This window comes from Onychostoma macrolepis, chromosome 23 (genome assembly GCF_012432095.1).
Source record: "Onychostoma macrolepis isolate SWU-2019 chromosome 23, ASM1243209v1, whole genome shotgun sequence".
NCBI lineage: Eukaryota > Metazoa > Chordata > Actinopteri > Cypriniformes > Cyprinidae > Onychostoma > Onychostoma macrolepis.
In genome coordinates, this window is record NC_081177.1 from 3,272,603 (window position 1) to 3,297,732 (window position 25,130).

The 25,130-nt window shown below is 31.8% G+C and overlaps 2 protein-coding genes across 5 annotated transcripts in view; one reads left to right on the top strand and one right to left on the bottom strand.

The window, feature by feature from the left end:
* Positions 1-9,048, bottom strand: part of LOC131532061 (cyclin-dependent kinase-like 5) — a 62,146-nt gene extending 53,098 nt beyond the window's left edge. The window contains exon 1 of one of the 4 annotated variants that reach the window (XM_058763399.1): positions 8,865-9,043. The gene's annotated coding sequence lies outside the window, so the exon portion shown is untranslated. Of the gene's footprint in view, positions 1-8,864 lie in introns of all 4 variants that reach the window. The other 3 variants (XM_058763401.1, XM_058763400.1, XM_058763398.1) reach the window with 3 other exon arrangements.
* Positions 9,049-12,277: 3,229 nt separating this feature from the next.
* LOC131532137 (polycomb protein SCMH1-like) overlaps positions 12,278-25,130 on the top strand; it is a 37,380-nt gene continuing 24,527 nt past the window's right edge. Inside the window, exons 1-7 of the mRNA XM_058763569.1 lie at positions 12,278-12,409; positions 19,454-19,526; positions 20,942-21,010; positions 21,087-21,163; positions 22,360-22,594; positions 24,017-24,105; positions 24,213-24,456. Of these exons, the coding sequence (XP_058619552.1) occupies positions 19,496-19,526; positions 20,942-21,010; positions 21,087-21,163; positions 22,360-22,594; positions 24,017-24,105; positions 24,213-24,456 (745 nt within the window). The 5' untranslated portion in view covers positions 12,278-12,409; positions 19,454-19,495. The remainder of the gene's footprint in view (positions 12,410-19,453; positions 19,527-20,941; positions 21,011-21,086; positions 21,164-22,359; positions 22,595-24,016; positions 24,106-24,212; positions 24,457-25,130) is intronic.

The following is a 25,130-nucleotide window of genomic DNA, read 5'->3' on the forward strand; positions in this document are numbered from 1 at the left end:
ACAGAGGTGCCAGAAAACCAGCATCTGCTGCTTAAAATCACACTTGACCAGATGCTTTCTACTGCGTCGCTATGTGGTTGCTAGGGTCTTCTAGGTGGCTGTTTACCGCTTCCACCAAACGCTCTCCGAAACGAAACAAAGCGCTGGATCCTGAAGCAACATCTTCATCTCACACAGTGGCAGTGTGTTGTGTTTGATGTGTGCAGCAGAGATCAGTGTTTGAGTGTGTGTGGGTCACAGATAATTAGGATGCAGCTATAAATAGTGCACCACAGAAGAATATTCAGCAGCCTTTAAGAGCGACACGCTGAACTGAAGGAGACTCGATGTGTCCAGCAGACACAGACAGAGTGCTCTATATATGGATTCAAATCTAAACTAACACATTAACATCTAAAATAAGTTAATTTAACTGCATTATATAGTGCAGTATGAAAAATTTATAAATGTTCCTTTTAAATTCTGCCGATAGGCACATTGAAATATTTAATATCCAGCAATACAATTTTAAAATGACCTGAAAATATCAAATAATTGGCAGTACTGATTAAAAAATAAATAAATTAATAAATATTGCTGGAAATATCATATACAGATACAAATTAAATAAATTAATTAAATATTGCCAGAAATATCAAATATCTGCAGATAACGATTAAAATATAAATAAATGTTGCCAGAAATATCAAATGTTTGACCATATCAATTAAAAAAGGGGAAAAAATATTGTCCAAAATATGAAATATCTGCAGTACCGATTAAATAAATAAATGAATAAATATTGCCCAAAATATGAAATATCTGCCAAAACCAATACAAATAAATACATATAAAAAAATATTAACATTTTGCCAACATCGATATATCAAATATCTGCCAATACCGATAAATAAATAAATATTGCCATAAATAACAAGCATCTGCCAATACCAAAATATCAAATACTTGGCAATATCAATTAAAAAATAAATGAATAAATACATATTTTCAAAAACATTTGCAAATATGATTACAAACTAAATGAATAAATAAATATTGCAGGAAACATCAAATATCTGCCAATATAGAATGAATGAAATATTGCGAGAAATACCAAATATCTGAGAAAACAAACAAACAAACAAATAAATAAATAAGTAAGTATTGGCCAAAATATAAAATATCTGCCAATGATTAAAAAAACCAAAAAAAACATACTGAACGAATGAATATTACTTTTATATTAAAAATATAATAAACTAATACTACCAGAAATATCAAATATCAGCCAATACAAATTAAAAATAATTAAATAAATGAATAAATATTGCTGTAAATATCAAATACTTTATTTGGTAATACTATTAAATAAATAAATGAATAAACAAAAACCATATATAACCCCAGTATCCGATATGGAGTCAATTTACAGTTTATAAATAACATCATCTGTTTAACACTGAAGCCTGTTAGCAAAACCAGCATATTTGCTTCAGAAAGGCTTTGTATGATAGAGGTTCGTCTGTTTTAGTTTAGGGCTGGGTGACCTGTTTGTCAATGGTGGACTATAAACCATTCTGGCAACCTGTTAGAACACAATCATTATTTTTCCCACAGATTTGGTGATGGAAAAAATGACAAAAATGACGACGTGATTTTCCTGGAGCATCTCGTTTAAGTCAGACGTCCATGTGGTGTTTCTGGGTGTCAGCACTGCACTCCTCACAAACAGATGGATGTCTTTATGTTCGTCTGCATGCGAGCGTGTGTTTCCGCTGGCATACAGTTACTGCGTGTCATCACTTCAGACCAAAACGCCAACAAACCAGCGATGAACGCGAGGCCTGGGACGTCACATGAGTGTGATCAGATCACACTTTCACCGAGATCACACACACACACACACCGATGACATGAAGATCAGAACAGTGAGGGGTCGTTCATCAGCCGTTTATTTTATGTCTGTCAAGGGACAAATGAATGAAAGACTCGGACTAGATGGGACTAGAAAGGTGAAATGTTCATTTTATTTATATTTAGCTGGATTATAATGATTTTCTCATTTGTAATAAGCCTGAAGTATCAAATATTTGCCAATGTTGATTAGAAAAAATAATAATAACTAAATTAATATTGCCCAAAATATAAAATATCTGGCAATACCAAATTGAATGAATGAAAGAATTTTTTTAATATCTGCCCATACTGATTAAAAAAAATAAATAAATAAAAAATATATAAATAAATAAATAAATGTTGCCCAAAATAGGAAATATATACCAAAACCAATTAAATAAAATTTATTAATTAATTAATTACACAAATAAATACATACATTCAGCCAACAAAGTAAAGTAAAATAAAATAAATATTGCCAAAAAATATCAAATATCTGAAAATACAGAATAAAACACTTAAATAAATAAATAAATACTGCCCAAAATATGAAACATCTGCTAATACAGGTTGAAAAAATAAATATTTTTATTAAAATTTTAAAATTTCATGGACAGATGAAGCTACTCCTTCGTTATTTCTACATTAATTAAGCAGGTAAAAGGTCTGGAGTTGATTCTAAGTGTGCCATTTGCATCTGGAAGCTGTTGCTCTGAATCACTCTGAAGCAAAGGAGCTCTTCATACAAGTGAAACAGACCATTGTTAGGCTTCAAAAACAAAACAAATCCATCAGCGAGAGAGAGCAGGAACATTAGGAGCCGACAAATCAACAGACTGGTACATTCTGAGAGAAAAAGAACACACTGGTGAACTCAGAATCATAAAAAGACCTGGACGTCCACAGAGGACAACAGTGATGATGATCGGAGAATCCTCTCCATGGTGAAGAAAAACCCTTTCACAACATCCAGCCAAGAGAAGAACACTCTCCAGGAGACAGACGCATCTACAATCAAGAGAAGACTTCACCAGAGCAAATACAGAGGCTTCACCACGAGGTGCAAACAAGGCCAGATTAGACTTTGACAAAAACATCTAAAAAAGCCAGAGCACTTCTGGAAAAGCATTCTTTGGACAACTGAAGTTGAGATGAACCTGTACCAGAATGACGAGAAGAAAAAAGTATGAAGAAGGTTTGGAACAGCTCATGATCAAAACACACAGCATCATCTGTGAAACACGGAGCAGTGTGATGGCTTCAGTGGCTCTGGGTTACTGGTGTTTATTGATAACGTGACGGATCAATTCTGAAGTGTATAGAGATATACTCTCTGCCCAGATTCAGCCAAATGCAGCAAAGCTGATTGGGCGGCACTTCATAGAACAAATGGACGATGACACCAAACATACTGCAAAGCAACGCAGGAGTTTTTGAAGGTAAAAGAGTGGACTATTCTGCAATGGCCGAGTCAATCTCCTGATTTCAACCCGATTGAGCTGCATTTCACTCGCTGAAGACAAAACTACAGACAGAAAGAGCCACAAACAAACAACAACTGAAGTCCGCTGCAGTAAAGCATCTCAAAGAAGGAAACCCGGTCTCTGCTGATGTCCATGAGTTACAGACTTAAGGCAGTCCTCATCAAAATATTAAAAATGAACATTTTATTCATGATTACATTTATTTGTCCAATTACATTTGAGCCCCTGAAAATGGGGGGACTGTGTATAAAAATGGTTGTAATTCATAAGCATTTTATGTTATATTTTTGTTCAACCCTTTGAATTAAAGCTGAAAGTCTGCACTTCAATTACATATTGATTGTTTCATTCCAAATCAAGGAATACTTCCGGACCTGCCAGAAATATCTGCCAAATACTTATAAACAGATGTTTATAAAAATTATTTAAAAATAAAAATCACATAATCACCAAAATATTGTGTATTCCTGATGCCGTCAAATGAACAATTTGTCAAGTGACAAACGAATGAAAGTATCAGACTATAAATCAAATCATTTTTCGTTCTCATAATTTATTTTTAGCTGCATTACGATTTTCTAATTCAGAATGTGATCAAAGATTGCATATTTGAACCTGTTTGTGGAATTTGGCAATTGAACATGTAGCATTTTAGGTTTAATATATTTTTACTACAGTCTTTGTTTTACTTCAAGTAAGTAGTTCTATTGCTTCAGCTTATTTCTGTTTTTTTTTGCCAAAGAAGCATTAAATTAAGCTTTTCATCTAATATGAATATTATAAAAGGAATATTATCCATTTAAAGTTTATTCAATAAGTTCTCAAGGACTCATTTATTTCTTTTTTTCCAGTCAAAGTTGCGTCCTCGTGAGTCAATGCCGCGGCTGAGAGCTCGACGCAGGTCATCCCGCCGCATCCCGTCTCAAACAAATGAACAATAAAAATGCCAAAGCAGCCTGATTTTTACTGCGTATGAGCTCTGAACTCGGACTAATTCAATCGAGCCTCTATGAAAAGAGCTAAAAATACAGCCGTCAGCCTATAAATGTCAGAAATAGCAGACCAGTAAACGCTCCGGCTGAAGAAAATAAGGCCGCTTTGCAGGTTTTTGCAGCACAAACGCTTTCGGCCGTGAATCTGCCACAGATTTGGATAAGAATGGCGAGAGGTTTATGAGCGGACATCAAAAACGGGGTTCAAAGGAGATTTGAGTGTGCCGTTTGGACATCCGGCCGCCTGTTACTGCTTACGAAGAGAGTCAAATGCTAGAAACGAACAAATCTTCCTAAAGGTGCTCTGGATTTAAAGCACATCTGACTGGACGGCACCTGCTGACACGTGTCTAAACTCACCGTGTGTTTCTGGGTTCAGTCCCCAGAGTCAGACGCACAGAATGAGGACACGGAAGGAGGACGAGGGGAAAAATGACAGAGAGATGACTATAAACGCCTTCAGAACAGAAAACAATGACCGGCCTTCTGAAATCATTTGCATTTCTGCTTGTTTTCAAAGATTTTTGTCATTCCTGAAAAGACGCTGACACACTGCGTTTCTTTATTTGTGTGAAAGTGTGTTTGTCTTCTCAGATCAGACTTGAGAACTGTTTATTTTACTTATTAACTACACTAAAATACTCCATTTTAAAGTGCCCCTATTATGGATTTTGGAAAATGAGCTTTCATGCAGTAACACAGCCCCAAGTGAATGAAAACATCCTGCAAAGTATTAAATCTGAAAGTGCACCGTGTATAAAGTTATTGTCTCTCAAAAGAAAGAGTCGACTCTGAATCATTGAAACGAGTCATTTTTAAAATGAATCCCAAGCCGTTTCATGTTGACGTCAACATGAAACATTAGCGTATTGCCGCCCACTTGTTGGTCTTTTTCGCGTTGGTCTGAATAAAAATGCAAATTCATTCTTTGCCACTATAGGTGCCACTTTTGGAGCGATAGATAAAAGCTCACAAACACTGCTTTAAATGAAATCGACCAATCACTGCAGATTAGCGTCACGCAAAAGAGGGGTTTGGAAAAATTCATCGTTGAACGAATCGCAAATTAGGTAAAAATAAATGCATATTAGCCTGTAAGAAAATGAAAGTGTTTTTTGACCTTGCATGCATGTCAACCTGTTGTTGGGGACTCCCAAAACCAAAATATGAACCTTTTATAACCCATAATAGGGGCGCTTTAAGGCTGAAATAATGAGTTTCAAAAAGGTTTACCGAACGTTCCCCACGTCTGCCATTGTTTAGCCAAACAGATAGTCCCGCCCCAAACTCAGGCCATTGGTCAAGTCAATCAAGGCCATAATCAGGCCATTCAAGATGTAGATGAGTTTGTTTCTTCGTCAGATTTGGAGAAATGTAGCTCACCAATGGATCCTCTGCAGTGAATGGGTGCCGTCAGAATGAGAGTCCAAACAGCTGATAAAAACATCACAATAATCCACACCACTCCAGTCCATCAGTTAACATCCTGAGAAGAAACAAATCCATCATTAAGATGTTTTTAGCTTCAAACCATTGCTTCTGGGCAAAATATGAGTTTGTAATCCATAATAACGCTTTCTCCAGTGAAAAAGTCCTTCTCCTGTTGTCTCTCACATCAAAATCCACCCACGTATTTGTTAAGAGCTGTTTTGGCTTGTAAACGGTGCTTGATCTGTGCAGATTTCTCTCCTGATTCAGATCAGACCACTTTTTCACTGGAGGAAGCATTATTATGGACTCATATTTTAGCCGTAATCAATGGTTTGAAGCTAAAAATGTCTTAATGATGGATTGTTCCTTACAAACGCTCTGCTTTTGGACTCTCATTCTGACGGCACCCATTCACTGCAGAGGATCCATTGGTGAGCTACATTTCTCCAAATCTGATGAAGAAAAACTCCTCTACATCTCGAAAGGTCTGAGGGTGAGGACATTTTCAGTCAATTTTATTTTTGGGTGAACTATTCCTTTAAGCTGGCATACAAGAAAGTATTCTGACATCCAAATAAAATGACACACTTCACCTTATACTTCATTCAAATAAGAGGTTGTTCTGAAGAGACAATAACAGAGGATTCTTCACTAAGAGCTGAAGAGAATCCATGACTTCCATCCACTTCAACGCGAGCACAGCCCAGACTGAGCACATGCAAAATCGTCATGACCTCAAAAGATGAACGGACATGTAAAACATGAGGGATGCAGGCTCAAAATATATGATTCCAACCTCAGATAACTTCATCAGATGCAAAACACCCGTCCACTCGTCAGACTCAGAAGAATGAGTGTCATTTAATAGCAATGTTATAATATGGTGTTCACCCATTAGAAGCTACGTTTATTCAAATCACTATCATGCATGAGAAAAAAAAATGCTGTAGGACTTTCATTTTCATTTTGTCAGGTTCATGCCTTCCTTGTAATGAAACCCAAGATTTTTGTGTTGCTAGCATCAAGCTTTACCGTTTCATCTACAAGTTAAAAATAAAAAACTGAACAAAACTGCACAAAACTGAACACCAGCCCAGCCACCTAACATTACAATGTAATAAATAAATAATGCCATTTTACTTTTAAAAAAAAGGCAGCTGTGGTTGCCAGAATCTTACCTTAAAAATACAGTGGCTATATTTAAATTTTACGATATTAACTCAAATTTACAGTTCTATAAATAAATAAATAAATAAAATATATTATATGTATATATATATATATATATATATATATATATATACCATTAACTGATATAACGTTAATATACCAAAGTATTAAAAACCTGTTTTGTTAAAACTTAAAAATGCATGAATAAACATAACTCTGAAGAAACAAAATTATTTAAACAAAAAAATAAACAAAATTATTTTTAAAAATTAAGTCAATTAATGTTAACCGATTTTTACCGTAGCATCTTTACAGTCTTTTAAAGTTAAAATTAAAATAAACTCTCAGTTAAATTTACACCATTTAGATAGATTTCAAAACAAATGTGTTACTGTTATAGAACTTATGCGTCAGAGAAACTAATTTTGTCTTTGAACTTCCGATTTTGCATTTCTATGGCATCACTGTTGAAGACTAATTAGCTGGTGAAATGGATTTATACTGTCTTAATATAAATCAATCATACATTACATTATATTGTAATGTAATGTTGTAGATCGGAAACATTTTAAAATGATTAAAAATTTGTACAAAACACAGTAAACGGACGAGCGCAGCGGCTACATAAGGTTTATATCAAATTTGAGCAACAGACACTAAAGGCTGTTTTTTGTTTAGCGCTTTTATGTTCCTAAGTTATGGATTTTTTTTTTCTTATTGTGATATGCCAATCACAACAAAACTTGTAAACTTCTTTCCATCGCATGCCTGTTATAGATTTTAATTTATCCTCATCCAAAACTTGACATTTCTATTGTAATTTCCAATCAAGCTGTAATTCTGTCAAATTATGCTACAAGTATGAAAACATTATTTAATTAGGCGCATTTTGCCTACATAAAATTGTATCCATAACATTAGGATGCCATGATACAATTCCAGAAAAAATGTAATGTAATTTCCATCGCACAATGTTACACATGATTCGAGATGTCCTGGAAATGACAGAATTGTCATGTGATTCATATATGTGACCCTGGACCACAAAACCAACCAAACTGAGATGTATACATCATATGAAAGCTGAATAAATAAGCTTTTCATTGATGTATGGTTTGTTAGGATCGGACAATATTTGGCTGTGATACAACTATATGAAAATCTGGAATCTGAGGGTGCAAAAAAATCTAAATATTGAGAAAATCACCTTTAAAGTTGTCCAAATGAAGTTCTTAGCAATGCATATTACTAATCAAAAATTAAGTTTTGATATATTTACAGTAGGAAATTTACAAAATATCTTCATGGAACATGATCTTTACTTAATATCCTAATGATTTTTGGCATAAAAGAAAAAATATAATTTTGACCCATACAATATATTGTTGGCTATTGCTACAAATATACCTGTGCTGCTTATATCTGCTTTTGTGCTCCAGGGTCACAGATGTTCACTGGACATTGTTAGAAAACAAACACAATTGACCTGTGAGAGTGTTTCAAGCACCATTAATTGCAGAAACAATCCCTGATGTGTGTAAGAATGAGTAAAAAGACAGCAGATAGAGAACTCGGTAGGCTGATGTGTTGCTTCTATCATGTTCATATATGACTGAAGCAGCGATCCCTGACAGACTCAGTCACGCACAGGAACGCATCTCGGTGTCTGCGTGTGTTTCTGTGCCTTGGCGTCGCAGTGAAGCGGATCCGCGCTGCGTGGGAGTCACACGCACATAGAAACACGGAGCTAAAGCGCACTTTCAGCACAGCAGCCCTGACACACTCTAATTATATATATATATGTATATAAATATATATATATATATATATACCACACAAATACCACAACACCGCAGTATAACAGCGCTGCGGTCAAATCACGCACCAGACAGAAAACGAGCAGTGTACTCACGCGTTCCGGTGATCTGGACGCGGTTAAATCACGCACATCCCCAAACAAACGCGCCGATGTGTGTCTCAACGCACCGCGACAACAGCAACAGTTATCAGACTGGCGTCATTGGAGCCGATTCCAGTGATTGACGTTGGCAGCAGACACGCCCTTTCTGGGATCTAAACCAATCAAGAGACCGGTAGCTCAATATGGGCGTGGCACGCTGTAACATCACAGAAGAGAAACACTGTAATATGATGCATTTTTAATTAATAATATAATACATATAGTGCGAAATAATGATTTATTTAGTATTTAGGCTACTTTTCATATTGAAATATATGTATAAATATATTTAAAAATATTGAAAATATGTTAGCTAAACAAAGAAATGCATTTGGATAAATTATTCTATACTCTCAAATATTCTCAATATCTAAATGATTAAAAGAACTTGATAATAAAATTAATAAAATAAAATTAATAAAATTAACAAAATTAAGTTATAATAATTTATGTGAGATTTTATTATTATCACAATAGGCTACATACACACCTTTATCTAGTAGCCTAATATAACATAACATAACATAACATAACATAACATAACATAACATAACATAACATAACATAACATAACATAACATAACATAATATAATATAATATAATATAATATAATATAATATAATATGTAGTGTGGAATAATGATTTATTTAGTATTTACTTTTCACATTTCAGTAAATTTGTAAATTTAAATATATGTATAAATATATTTAAAAATAATGTCAATAAGCTGCATTTATTTGATCAAAATACAGCAAAAGCTGTAATATCATGAAATATTATTACAGTTTAAATATAATATTTAAATTTTAAAATATAATTAATTTATGTGGTGGCAAAGTTTGGTTTGGAATAATCAATTTATTTAAATATATACAGTAAAAGCTGTAATATCATGAAATATTATTACAGTTTAAATATAATATTTAAATTTTAAAACATAATTCATTTATGTGGTGGCAAAGATTGGTTTGGAATAATTTATTTATTTAAATATATATTTATTTGGTAACACTTTACAATAAGGTTCCTTAGTTAAACATTAGTTAATGTATTAACTAACATGAACTAACCATGAGCAATACATTTGTTACTGTATTTACTAATCTTCGCTAACGTTAGTTAATAAAAATACAGATGTTCATTGTTAGTTCATGTTAGTTCACAGTGCATTAACTAATGTTAACAAGATTTTAATAATGTATTAGTAAATGTTGAAATTAACATTAACAAAGATTAATAAACGCTGTATAAGTGCAGTTCATTATTAGTTCATGTTAACTAATGTAGTTAACTAATGAACCTTATTGTAAAGTGTTACCATTTATTTTATATTTTTGGAAAAAGTGTCTCACCAAGGCTGCATTTATTTTAACAAAAATGCAGTAAAAACAGTAATACTGTGAAACATTATTACAATTTAAAATAACTGTTTTCTATGGAAATATATTTTGAAATATAATTCATTTGTGTGATAGTAAAGTTTGGTTCAGAATAATTATTTCGTTTTTAATATTTTTATGCTTTCAAAAAAGAAAAAAAAAAGTCTCACCAAGGCTGCATTTGTTTGATCAAAAATACAGTAAAAAAAAAATATTGTGAAATATCTTTACAATTTAAAATACATGTTTTTTTTAATGTGAATATATGTTCAAATGTAATGTACTCCTGTGATGCAAAACTGAATTTTCAGCATCATTACATCCTTCAGAAATCATTCTAATATACTAATTTTCTGCTCAAGAAACATTTCTGATTATAATCAATGTTAAATTAATATATTGAATATATATATATATATATATATATATATATATATTTAAAAATTAAATTGTATGACACTGACAAAACGCTGAATATATTAGTGAATGAATTCAATATATTCACCTGTTCATGTATTTGCGGCATTAAACATGATCAAATCACTCACACCACCTAGTGGACAAATGAAGAACAGCGATTATTTAAGATACCAGACGATGGATAGATGGAAATATGGATGGATAGATAAAATACTTTATGAAAAATATACTTTTTGCAAAAAAAAATAATAATTCTAATTTTAATAACGTTTTATTTTAAGAGTTTTATTCTGCTTTCATTTCAGTCCTTTGAATATGATGCACTTTTGAATGAAATCTGCACCTGGACTTGAAAAAAAAAAAAAAAAGGACTTGGATTATGGATTAGATGAATTAAAATCAACGTGAAGGTCAGTTTTGTTTTTGAATAATGGAAATCAGCATCTTGACCTTCACCGCCCAAATGTCTCAAAGTCAACAAGTAGATTATTGTTTCTAAGTTTTCACGCTGTGTTACATCACATCCACCCGATGAAGCCCTGAGATGTAGTTGATGTATTACTCTACCTCATCTTCTAATGTCAAAGAGATACACCCACACCACAACTATAAAAACTCATCGCAGACAGCCTGATGTCAGCCACCTACATGCCATACAGCAGAGGGCCCAAACACAGGCAATGCTGAGGAGAAGAGGAACAAGAGAAAACACACATCAAATTATAATAACATGGTTTATTAAAAAAAATTAAATAATTAATGGCATTAATAAGTCTCGGACACACACACACACACAAAACACAAATGTATGTGTGTGTTTTTTTTCTCCCAGTGATTTGCTATTTTTTTAAACACTAAGTTTAAAACTGTGTTATATTAGAAGTAGCCTAAATTAGAATATTTTTGTGATTTCTGTGCCCCAAATTAAAATTCCAAAGTCAATACGTATCTGTAATATGAAGCTAACAAGAAACGTTCTGCTAAGGTTCTCTCGAAATTATAAACAAACGTAACGTTAATAAAACGTTCGTTCAGAGTAAACCTAAGCACAAAAACGATATTTTTCCATCATTCATACAACGTTATATTTCGGAAATGTTTTAGTTAGATGTTCATCTAGAATTTTTTAAGCGTTATTAATTGATTTCAGAACGTTTAGAGAACATTCAAAAGTTACGTTCTTTTAATGTTTACAAAATTATAAAGTGAAACGTTCCCTTAACGTTTGCAAAATAAATTAAAAAAAGAAAGAACGAAAGAATATAAACAAAAAAGTGTTGAGGAAACATTAAAAAATAACGTTTTCATTCGGCCCACTTAAATGGAAACATTAGCAAAACATATTTTGTTAGCAGGCTAGTCATGTAAACAAGTGAACACGATAAAACTACACTAAAACAATAAAAACTGATTAAATAGTCTTAATATCTACAAATTGCATACCTGGTTATAATTAATTAATTAATTAATTAATTATTAAATATTAATGTAAACAATGTTTACGACGCCATTCATTTTAATAAATAGAGTAGCCTAATAGGTTTCACAATGTAGAATAGCAAACGTCTGCGTATGAGCGAGAGAAGCAACACGCAACGCTGCTGTGCGTCTGCGCATGCGCAGTTCTGACGCAAACATGGCGACGGAGAGCTGCGAAAAGTGCTGAATTCTGTCTACATTTCGACAAAATCGCGAAGGTTGGTCGACATTTCTGCACTTATTTTATTTTCTTCCGCGCGTTATGATATTAGTCGTTATATCGGATGACAACGAAGAGCTTTTTTAAAGACTAGATATGATAATTTCGGCGTTTATTTTGCCTGATGTTGAGCACTTTCTGTGCTGCTGGCGATTATTCATGTTGTTATTCGTGAAGTGTCTGTGGATCCGGACGAGGCTGGTCAAATAACAGCCAGATGTTTTGTTTTTCGTCGGTATTGATCATATTGCTGGTGATGTGTATGATCAGGGGTGTGTGTCGTCATCGCTTTATATCAGCTGTCAATCAAGCGTTTGTAAACACACTCATATTCACTCTGTCAATCTCAGATGCCTCAGTCTTGAATTATTTATCTGTCGTGTTTAATTTTAATTTTTTTATTTAATTTAATTTTTTGTGTTATTATATCAGTATTATCCGTTTATTACCGCTTTCTCAGATAAAAAACAAATTAAAAATGATAACATTTACAAAGTTTACGCTTAAATTAAATACCACAGTTCTACCATGTTGGACAGGGTACCATGGTAATACCATGTTTTTTTCCGACATGTATCATGCTATTATTTGAACTATTTAGAAACTCAATGTAAACACCTTGAAAAATTAATATAGTAATTATTAAATAATAGATTATGAATCAGATTAGCATAGTATCTATTACCATCTCTGTACCATGATACCAGCTAAAGGATAAAATGTTTTATTTATTTATTTATTTTTACATTAATTATTCATTTTATGTGGTTCTGATATTCTGCCTTAACAGCTATAGTTTTTCTTTCTTCAAGTGTTTTCAATGGATTATTTACAATTGTATCATATATTAAACCTTTTAATTACTATATATATTATAATAAAATATCATATGCATATGTATAATACATATCTATATGTATAAATTTAGTGCTGTCAAACAATTAATCGTGATTAATCGCATCCAAAATAAAAGTTTTTATTTACATAATATATGTGTGTGTGTACTCTGTATATTTATTATTTATATATAAATACAAACACATGCATGTATATACTTAAGAAAAATATATTTAATGTTTATATATTAAATATATTTATGTATAATATAAGAATATAAGTATATAAATGTATATACACGTGAATGTTTATAAAATATATATACTCTATGTGTGTGTTTATATATACATAATAAATAAACACAGTACACATACATATATTATGTAAACAAAGACTTTTATTTTGGATGCGATTAATCACAATTAATTGTTTGACTGCACTAATCAATATATGTAAAAAAATAAGTTATTAATTTGTAATTATAATACATTTCATGTGTATTTATGTGTATAATTTGTTTATATAATAATTAATAATATTTATTGACAATATTTTTTTTAGATAAGTTTATTATATATGTATTAATTCTTGTTATATAAAAAAACAAAAACAAATCCATACCAACCGTAAGGGATCACATATTAATTTACATGTTTGATAACTGTAATACTTTGGTGGGGAAAAAACTGATATAATTTCGTACATTGTACGAAAATTTCAGAATCTTTGTCTTCTTGTTATTATTATCTTCTTTTTTTTTTTATCAATGTAGAAGCTGTGAGCTGGTTGGCCTGATAAATGAATGTGTGTGTTTGTGATGTAAATGTCTGGTGTTTGATGAATATTCTGCTGATCAGGTGGAGGTTGTTGTGTTTGGTCTGGAGCGTGTCTGTGATGTAGAGAGAGAGAGAGAGGGCAGGGACGCCAGCTGTATGATGCAAACCGCTTGAAATCAAACATGCAAATGAAAGCAGTCCTGAGCGCGTGTTTGTTTGTTATTATGAATGATGAAAAGCCAGAGAAACACAGACAGACTCCGCCCACCACACCCAATCACCTAAGCCCCACCCCCCACCTGTCAATCAGTTTGAGCCGATTCACTGCAACGAGTGAACCAGTGAATCAAACTTTAAACTTTTTTTAAATCATTGATTCAAACAATTGATCAGTTGTTTTAAAATATTTGATGGCAAATGTCATTAATGAGTTTTATAAGTAAGATTTATTAGTAAAAAATTATTTGCATACAGTGGATCTAACCTTTTGTGAAATTTGTTTATTAAAATATTTTTATAGTCGTTGTGACATTAAATTTAGTTTTAGATAACTTTTGGCCAATTTTTTTGTAACCGTTTTGTTTAAATTGTTGCCCTGAAAAAAAAAAAAATGGGTGTTGGAAATCTTTACTCAGAAATTGCTGGTAAATTTCACAAAGAAATGACAAGTAACACGTTAAATTAAATGTAAAATATATATGAGTAAAGGAACAAAATACTCTTTCAGTCTTTTTGTAAAACATACTCCAATAATCTTTCATCTACAACTTAAAAACATTTTTTTACATGTGCAGTGAATACATTTTTTAAATTAACCATTAAAGTTTTTTTATGAACACTGCATCCAATCCTCAGTTTGTGATGATTTACAGATTAAATTCTGCTTATATTTGTATATATTTATTATATGTATATATTCTGCTTATTGCATATGTTTACCTGCATGCTTTTTGTTAGTTTTAAGTTTTTAAAAAAAATATGATTCTTATCAAACTATTTTAAAAATAAGCAGAATAATTGATTATCAAAACCAGTTCAGGAATATGATCAGTTTTACAGATCAAACGAAAAATTCTTAACGTTACTTTTAGGAGCTTTTGTTTGATTTTTATCCAATTAATCAAGATAAAAACAGATGAATCAAATTATTTTCAAAGTTTTTTTTCCAAAAAAAAAATAGGTTTCAGCCCTATATCTTTTTCCATATGCTATCATTTGACTGTAAATTCATAATTCTGACGCAAAACAGTGAAATGTGTGTGTATGTGTGGGTGTGTGTGTGTGTGTGTGTGTGTGTGTGTGTGTGAATCTAGGACGTTCTTTGTGTGGAATATTTGAGTCATTTTGCCTAATGATTTGCATTGAATAATGTGTTTTTTTAGCACTGCGTACAGATAGTTTACTCTCTGATGTAGAGAAAACCTTGAATCTAAAATAACATTATTAGACGTGTCTGAGAATCAGGGCCCGTATTTATCAAGCTTCTCAAAGTGCCATTTTAGTCGTAAGTGCTGAGAATTCATGAAATTTACTCCTACGTTCAAGCTCAAGTATAAAAGCAAGTTATCAAATTTCTTAAAGCTAAGAATCACTCTTAAACAAAAGTGGAAAAAAACATGATAAATGAAGCCTGTTTTAAGGACTATTAGGATTTTTTGCATTGTAACATTATTTTCATGACATTTAAGCATATGTAAAAATGCTACAATGCAACATAAATTAAACTGAGTACAACAAGTACTACCATGATGTTTACTTGTATTTGTAAAATAATTTAAAAAAAAAACATTTTCTTCTTTTGAATTTGAGGTGTTAATTGCATTTAATGAGAATCATGCATATTCAGTTTATATTTTTGGTGAATGAACTGAATGATTATTTTATGAATTATAGCTGAACTCGTTAGCAGGAGAATTAATTAGCGATGACCTCTGACCCCGCACACATCATTAGAGCTGTTGTTTTAATTAAGGATCCTTTGATCTCACAGACGATCAACTCCACACAAAAACTGACCATAACGCGTGAAGTTTATTATTGCACTGTAAAAAAAATAAAAAAATAAATTGAGTTTTTAAAGTTGTAAATAAAATAAAGATTACTGGAGTATGTTTTACAAGAAAATATTATTTTAGGATATTTAATTGAATGCATTACTTGCCATTTCTTTGTAATTATTTGTAAAATGTACTAATAATTTCTGAGAATTCTTTCCCCTACATCAGTGTATTGTTATTAAACATGCAGTAAAAAAAAAAAATAGTTAAAAATCTCTATATTAAAATATTTGACAACATATGTCATTGATAAGTTGAGATTGTGCTATTTTATTGTAAGATTTATAATTACAACCTTTTTTTTTTTTTTTTTGCACACATTGGATCTCATTTAAACATTTGAGCATAAAATTATTTTTACAGTAATTGTAAATTGAATTTTTAAGTTAAACTGTTGGACAGTATTTACATAACCATTTTAAATTAAATTAAATTAAACTAATTTAATATTTGCATATTAAAGTTTTATGTAAATTGTTACATTAACCCTCAAGTTGTGTTCTGGTCATTAATGCTAGTTAATGTAATCACATTGGACTAAAACTACTAACTTCGCTCACACAAGGTATAACAACTTCCCAAAGAATTTTACTCATCATTTTTGTACTTTTTGGGGATTTTTCCCCCACTTGTTACACTTGTGGTGTTCCCAGTCAGCCGACAACCACAAACTCTTTTCTTTCACCTGTCCGAGACAGTGTTGTTTTAATATCATTGATATACAATTGTAGTTTTTGTTTATATTTATTTTTTATATTTCCTGTTTTAATTTTAATTTTAAAGATTTAGTAATTTCTTTGTGTGTGTTTTAAAATTTTTTTACATGTCTATAGCTTTTAGTTATAGTTACATTATTTTGTTAGTTGTTTTATTACTTCAACTTCAATGAAAATGAGAAATGTTGCTTTGGCAGCTAGCTGAATTAAAATGTTTAAATTTGTTATTTTATTTTATTTTATTTCAGTTAATGTTTATTTTATTTATTATTGTTATTGATAATATAATTGTAATAGTTTTTACTGATATTTTAAATTGGTTTTTATTTTTATATTTTCAGTTTTAATTTCATCTAAATTTTTCATAATTTTATTGTGTATTTTTGTAATTTGTATTATTTTAATAGTTTTTAAAGTTTTCCTTAGTTTCTAGTGTATTTAGTTTTAGTTATTTTAATATTTCAGTTTAAACTAAATAAACATGAGAAATGTTACCTTGGTAACTATCTGAAATTTAAAAAAAAAAAATCTTTATCTCAGTTAATGTTTATTTTATTTCAAGTAATGAAAATATTTTCTACGGTTTTAGTTTTCGTTCTTTTAGTACTTCAACTTAAACTAAACAGTTTAAAATAAGTATAAATAAAATAAGTAAAATAAATATAAAAATAAAATAAGTTTACTTTTTATATTTAATAAAAAATTTATTTATTTCAAGTATTTTTCTGCTGTTTTTAGTTATTTTTGTTACTTCAAGTTGACCTGGCAGTTTAGTGAAATTAAATAAGATTGTTTATATTTTATACATATATATATATATATATATATATATATATATGTTAGTGCTGTCAAACGATTAATCACACCCAAAATAATTTTTTTACATAATATATGTGTGTGCTGTGTATATTTATTATGTATATATAAATACACGCATATGCATGTATATATTTAAGAAAAATGTGTTACATATTAAATATATTTATATATGATAGAATTTGTATGAATATAAATATATGCGTGTATTTATATATACATACTAAATAAACACAGCACACACACATATATTATATGAACGAAAACTTTTATTTTGGATGCGATTAATTGTTTGACAGCACTAATATATATAAGGTTTATCATATTAAGATTATTATAATATATTTCCAGTAATGAATGGTTTTAGTTTTATCAATAAAAGCCCTGGTCTGAGAGAGAAATCGGCTGCTTTAGCACAGAAACACTGACATTATTCTGTGGCCTGTGAATGTGAAACTGGAGAAGGCAGCATCAGCAGACGAACGAAGGAGAGTCAGAGTGAAAGAGAGCGATTATGATGGCAGACCGAACAACTGAACGACAGAGCGAGAAGGTCACTAGAGACGCGAGCGGAATGAACTCTTTAATTGCTTGACATAAATAACGAACTCATTTCTTCAGCTTATAATTGTCTGCCGGCGTGTGGATTCAATTACTGATCTAATAAGACTCGTCTCTTGTCGTCACGTTCATGTCAGAAACGCTCAGCGCAGGAGAGTTTGCTCATTTGATGCTTTTCGTTTCTTTGCTGTATGAAGGAAGTGTGTGTTTGTGTGGGCGGCTGAAATGAAGTGTGTGTGTTTGTGTGTTTTGGGAAGTTTCCATCCCTCGGCAGAGAGTGTGTTTTCTGTTTCATGTCTCATAAGAGAGAGCTCCGTGTCCTGTGCCATGAAGCGCTTAGGGATATTTGTGGTTTAACTTTAATAGTTCACGTGACATGGCCCTTACTGAAAATGCATTTTTAATCTTTTATAAGAATCCTAAAAATGGCATTACTACCCTGATGAAGCTATTTGACAAAAAATATAACGACTTTATTTATGAATCATTAAAATTGTGTTTTGCTTCCTCAAGCATAAACTGTGTAATGCAATTATTATTTTATTTTTTGAAATACTAAAATATCAGAGTTTTCATGAGATTATATCAGTCTTGTTTAAAAAGAAGCATTATATACAAAATATATAGATATCAAAATATTTTATAGAATTCAAAATTTACATTATATTAAAATGCAGTAAAAAACAGTAATATCAAACATTGTATTACAATTTAAAAGATTTGTTTTCTGTTTTAATAGAAATAATGTACTGATTTGGTGCTCAATTAATATCATTATTCTTGTTCAATTAATTAATTAATATATATATATATATATATATATATATATAAAACACACACACGCACAAATGTGTGAGGTAATTTGGTATTATTAATTATTTTAAAACAAATGCAATAAAAAATAATATGCAAATTAACAATTCATGCCCCATGTATGGAGGACCAAACCTGCAAAATTTACAAATACATACGTGTAATAATAGGAAAATAAATACATAAATAAATGACTTTATAAAACAAATATAATTCATTTTTATTACCTTTAGGTATTTATTTTTACTTTTTTTAACTTTTAATTTTCTGCAGGTTTGGTCCTCCAATTCCAAAGAATTATCCTATTATTGGAGCAATTCAAGCATTAAAAGCTATGCATGTTTTCATAAACTCTGCTACTATATGAAATGCATCTCACTTGAGAGACGTATTTTGAATGATAAACATGCTTCATGTCTTCAGTGTAACAACTAAAGATCTGCCATGATCTCTGTGTGTCTCACAGATCGACTGCTCGGATCTCTGCAGGACGTTCACACAGCAGCCGATGCTCAACATGGTCCGAACGGCACTGAAGGGTAAAACACATCCAGAGAGTAACTTACAGATTTCACTTCCAGTGCTGGGGAAAGTTACTTTTAAAAAAATGCATTACAATATTGCGTTACTCCCTAAAAATGTAACTAATTACTTAGTTACTTTTTATGGAAAGTAATGTGTTGTGTTACTTTTGAGTTACTTTTTAAATCTGGGCAGGGCTTGCTTGCTTTTCATAACAAAAGTGAAATGAATACGCCTCATGCTTAAAAAAAAAAAAGTAAATTGCGTCTGTACAGCTCTAACAAATTGCATGAAGAATATGACGCAGGAGAAGAAAGTTCTGTTTAGCAATAACAAAAATGAAACACAGATGTGTCATTTTTGCTTAGTTTGGTTGAATTGGATCATCAAGGGTCAGTAGCAAAGACACTGGTTAATAAAAGGCGATTAAATACATAAATAATAATGTTAAGTATTTAACATATTTAATTATTGCAGGTTTGCATCATATTTAGGGTCGGGTATGGTTTGAATTTTATCAATTCTGATTCCGATTCTTTTCGATTCCCATGAAATCAAACATATTTATTCTCATTATTGCAAAACATTTAGTTGCAGCTGAATACCATGAGCAAAAATCAGCAGGCCACATAAAAACCGGACTCGTTTAAGAGCTGCATGATTCTGGATAAACTGAGTTTGTCTGTTTTGTTTTTTTAATGGAGACTCTGGTTCCCGAAGAAAATAAATTAGACAACTAAACAAAATCACATGTAATTAATGAATGATTCAGTGACTCATTACTGGATGAATCCGCATTTGTGAACGAATCTCTTGAATGATTCAAGACATTTTAACAGCCCCTTTTCGCCACCTACTGGCGTAACAACGTAATCGGTAAATCTTAATTTTATTGGAATCGAAATTTTAATTTTACAACAAGTATCCGATTCTGGAATTGGAATTGATTTTCGATTCCCAACCCTAGTCATATTCTGAGTTTGCATTTGACTTTTTATTCATTTTGAGGAATACTGAATCTGTTTTTGTGCAGGAGAGATGAGTAGAAACATATTCATATTTAGTCTAGATCTACAGTAAGATCATGTTCACACAGTGCCTCTGCACTTACTCCTGATTTCTCTGAACATGGCAACACAAGAGCTGTGAAACTGGCATTACTTATAGAAAAAGTAGCTCAGATATTTCCTTCTAAATTAAAAAGTAATTCATTACTGTACTAGTTACTTAAAAAAGTAATCTGATTACATAACTTACATTACTTGTAATGCATTACCCCCAACACTGTTAACTTCACCCAGAGTTGACAATGCATTCATCATCTACAAACCTCTATGACTTTTTCTTCAGCTGAACATTGTGATCAGAAATGCTGTACGTGAGATTCAAGCCTTGAGTCTGACGTACTTCATAATTCATTTCTCTTTTGCAGATCACAAAGACAGTAAGAAGGATAAAGCGGGCCGGAGCATGTCTCTCACAGGTCCTGGACCAGTCAAAGGTAAAGACTCTGAACTTTAAGTGCTGAATGCGATGGTGATGAGTTTGTGAAGCATCGGTGTGTTTCTCCGCTGCAGTGATGGAGTCGTTCTCATGGGAGGAGTATTTGAAAGAGACGTCGTCAGATCCCGCTCCTCCCAGCTGCTTCAGACAGGTGAGTCGTCTCGGTGAGGAATGATGGTTTGGCCGTGTTAAAAGAACATTTAAAATTTAATTTTAGCTCTGTGAATAAAAATCACATTAACCCTTTCCTCCATATTCTCACTATATCAGACTATATGAGCCATAAAAGCCTGATGGATCAAATATTGCACTAAAAAAAATAATAATAATGCAAACTTTAGCTTTTTTACACTACCAGTAAAAAGTTTTTGAACAGTAAGATTTTAATTTTTTTTTTAAAGAATCCTCTTCTGCTCACCAAGCCTGCATTTATTTGATCCAAAGTACGGCAAAAGCAGTAATATTGTGAAATATTTGTACTATTTAAAATAACTGCTTTCTATTTGAATATTTTTTTAAATGTAATTTATTTCTGTGATCAAAGCTGTATTTTCAGCATCATTACTCCAGTCTTCAGTGTCACATGATCTTCAGAAATCATTCTAATATGCTGATTTGCTGCTCAAGAAACATTGTTTATTAATATTATTATCAATATTTAAAATAGTTGAGTGCATTTTTTTCAGGATTCTTTGAATAGAAAGATCCAAAGATCAGCATTTATCTGAAATAAAAAGCTTTTGTAACATTACACACACTATTCCATTCAAAAGCTTGGAGTTAATATATATGTATTTATATATATATTTATTTTTTATTTAATTTATTTAGCAAGGATGCTTTAAAGTGATCAAAAGACATGATGATAAAGACATTTGTAATGTTACAAAAGCTTTATATTTCAGATAAATGCTGTTCTTCTGAACTTTCTATTCATCAAAGAAACTTGAAGAAATTCTGTTTTCAACATAATATTAATTTTAAAAAATTTGAGCAGCAGATCATAATATTAGAATGATTTCTGAAGGATCATGTGACACTGAAGACTGGAGTAATGATGCTGAAAATACAGCTTTGAAATTAGGAATAAATTACATTTTAAAATATATTCAAATAGAAAGCAGCTATTTTAAATAGTAAAAATATTTCACAATATTACTGCTTTTGCCGTACTTTGGATTAAATAAATGCAGGTTTGGTGAGCAGAAGAGACCTCTTTAAAAAAACATTGAAAATCTTACTGTTCAAAAACTTTTGGTAGTGTATATTTTTCAGATTATTATTTTATAATAAATAATACCTATCAAAATAATTCATAGTATGTTAACGCTGGGTGTTTGTTCTCAGTCTCGGATCCCTCCCTCCAACGACTTCAAGGTGGGAATGAAGCTGGAGGCCCGGGACCCTCGTAACTCCACCTCCACCTGCATCGCCACGGTGATGGGCTTGATGGGCGTGAGGCTCCGCCTCCGTCTGGATGGCAGCGACAGCACCAACGACTTCTGGCGATTGGTCGACTCCGCCGACATCCAGCCAATCGGAACCTGCGAGAAGAACGGAGACATGCTGCAGCCGCCGCTGGGTACGAGTGATGTCACTTCCCCTCCACAGCTGATCCCAGAAGAATGAATCATTTAATGCAGAGTTAATGTTTAATAGGAGTTGTAGAAACAAGTGGACTGATTTGGCTGTTATTTCCATAAGGCAGTTTTCCAGAGGGATCTGATGCAGTGTTATTTTAGTATCATTACTACACTTTCATAGTCTTTATATTTTGAATGACCTTTTTTCTGTTTTCATTTCATTTCTGTTTCATTTTAGATTCTGTTTAATTTTTTAGTCGTTTCTATTTCTTTTTTTAAAATATGTTTATTTAGTTTTATTAATATTAATTTCAGTTTTAGTTGTAGTAATTTTAGTACTTCAGGTTAAACTCAACGATAAAGAGAAATTTTGCCATTGCAACCAACTGAAATAAAACAAGTGTAGGTTTTTTATATTTTATTTCAGTTGTTAATGTTAATTGTCTTCAGCTTCCTGTTTTTATTCATATTTATTTTATTGCTTATTTTGTATTATTCATATTTTTAATACATTTTTATTTTTTCATGTTCATTTTAATTTTAGTTTTTGCAATTTTGTTGCATTTTAATCATTTCTGTCAGTTTTTGTTTAGTTTTTATTTTAGTTTTAGTGATTTTATTCATCTTAAACTAAACAAAAATGAAAGAATTTGCTTTTTTATTCTCCCATTTTCCATCTTCATTTTAATTTGAGTTAGTTTTTGCAGTTTTGCTGTGTATTTTAGTGTTTTCTCTTAGTTTTTATCTATTTAAGATTTTAGCACTTCATCTTAAACCAAACAAAAATTAGAAAGTTTTCCTTCGCAACTAACTGAAATTGTTTTTATATTATATATTTTATTGCTATTAATGTTTATTTTATTTCAAGTAACAAATGTTTTTCAGTATTTAGTTTTAGTTAACGATAACAGCAGTGAAAATTACATCCTTTTCTCTAATGTCGCCTGCCTTCCTATTTTAATTAGTACTTTTTAATATTTCTTATATTTTATTACTACCTTAGAGTTTATTAATAATTTTTATTTTTCATGTTTTTGTGTTTAGTTGGTTTTTTTTTGTTTGTTTATATGCCTATTTAGATTTTATTCATTTCAATTTCTGTTTTAGTTGTAATAATATTAGTACTTCAATTTAAACTAAATTAATATTCCATTACATTTTTACACTTACTTTATTTTAATTACCGATTTTTTTTTTGTTTTGTTTTTGTTTTTTTGTATTTTTAGTTTTACAGTTAGCTAATTATAACAACGTTAGTCTGTTGCAGGAAATTATATTGTCTTTTCTAATTTTGCTTGCCTTCAGCTTCCCGTTTTGCCGGTTTCCCGTCTTCTGCTGTGACTGTTGTTGGAGATGAACGCGATCACATTGGAGCAGAATCACGGATAATAATTGCGTCTCTCTCTCCCTCGTTTCCTCAGGATTCAGGATGAACGCCTCGTCGTGGCCCATGTTTCTCCTGAGGACCCTTAATGGAGCAGAAATAGCACCTGCCACGGCGTTTAAAAAGGTGCTGGACCTCCTCAGAGAGAGAATTCATTTGCACGGATGACGGTGTCACAACATGCAATCACATTAAAAGGTTTTGGTGACACTGACGCTCTGTAATTCCATCAGGAGCCGCTGCGGCCGCCCCAGAACGGCTTCAAGCCCGGCATGAAACTGGAGGCCGTGGACAAGAAGAACCCGTACCTGATCTGTCCGGCCACCATCGGCGAGGTGAAGGGGGAAGAGGTGTTCGTGATGTTCGACGGCTGGAGGGGGGCCTTCGATTACTGGTGCCGCTATGACTCCAGGGACATCTTCCCCGTGGGCTGGTGCGCCGTCACCAAACACAGCCTGCAGCCGCCCGGAAACAGCAGTGAGTGACCGCTGCACAAATCACTGAATGCTGTTGTTTAGTTGTCATCATAGGCATCAAACATTTTGAGTCTCCCCCTCCCTTGCCTCACAGTGCTTTGGTCCAAATGCTTTCCTCTTTTATATCACACACACAAGTCCGGTGAGAGAGAATACCTTACAAGGGTAAATAAAGAACTGTTAGTCTGACTAGTCTTAAAAAGTTAGTCATGTAATTTTTTCCCCTTCAAGACTGGTCATAGCTTTTTCAAATTCAGTTATGAAAAGGTAGATTGTTTGTATGAAGGTAGGTCTTGTTTGTATTGGAAAAGTAAGACTGATTAGCGCTTGGCAACTGCTAGTTGGTCAAACTAGTTCTTAAGACACAGATGGCTACGTTTATGCAACTGGTTTCAATTGTTTCAATACGTTTTGTATAGTATTTTCTTTACTTCAAAAACTATGTCTAAAAGGGTAATATTTGATGTATTTGAGGTCTGAGATGTGGGAAAGAGAGTAAAGAGAGAGAGAGGGCAAGCGTTTTGCATTTTAGGTCAGCATTGCTGTCTAATGAGCCAATATTATCCTAAATAGCCTGCATAGCACTTCATTTTTTATAACATGGGATTTTGACCAAATATATTCGAAATGTTGCAACAAGATGTTAAAAAATGTTGTTGTTTTTTTGTTTTTTTA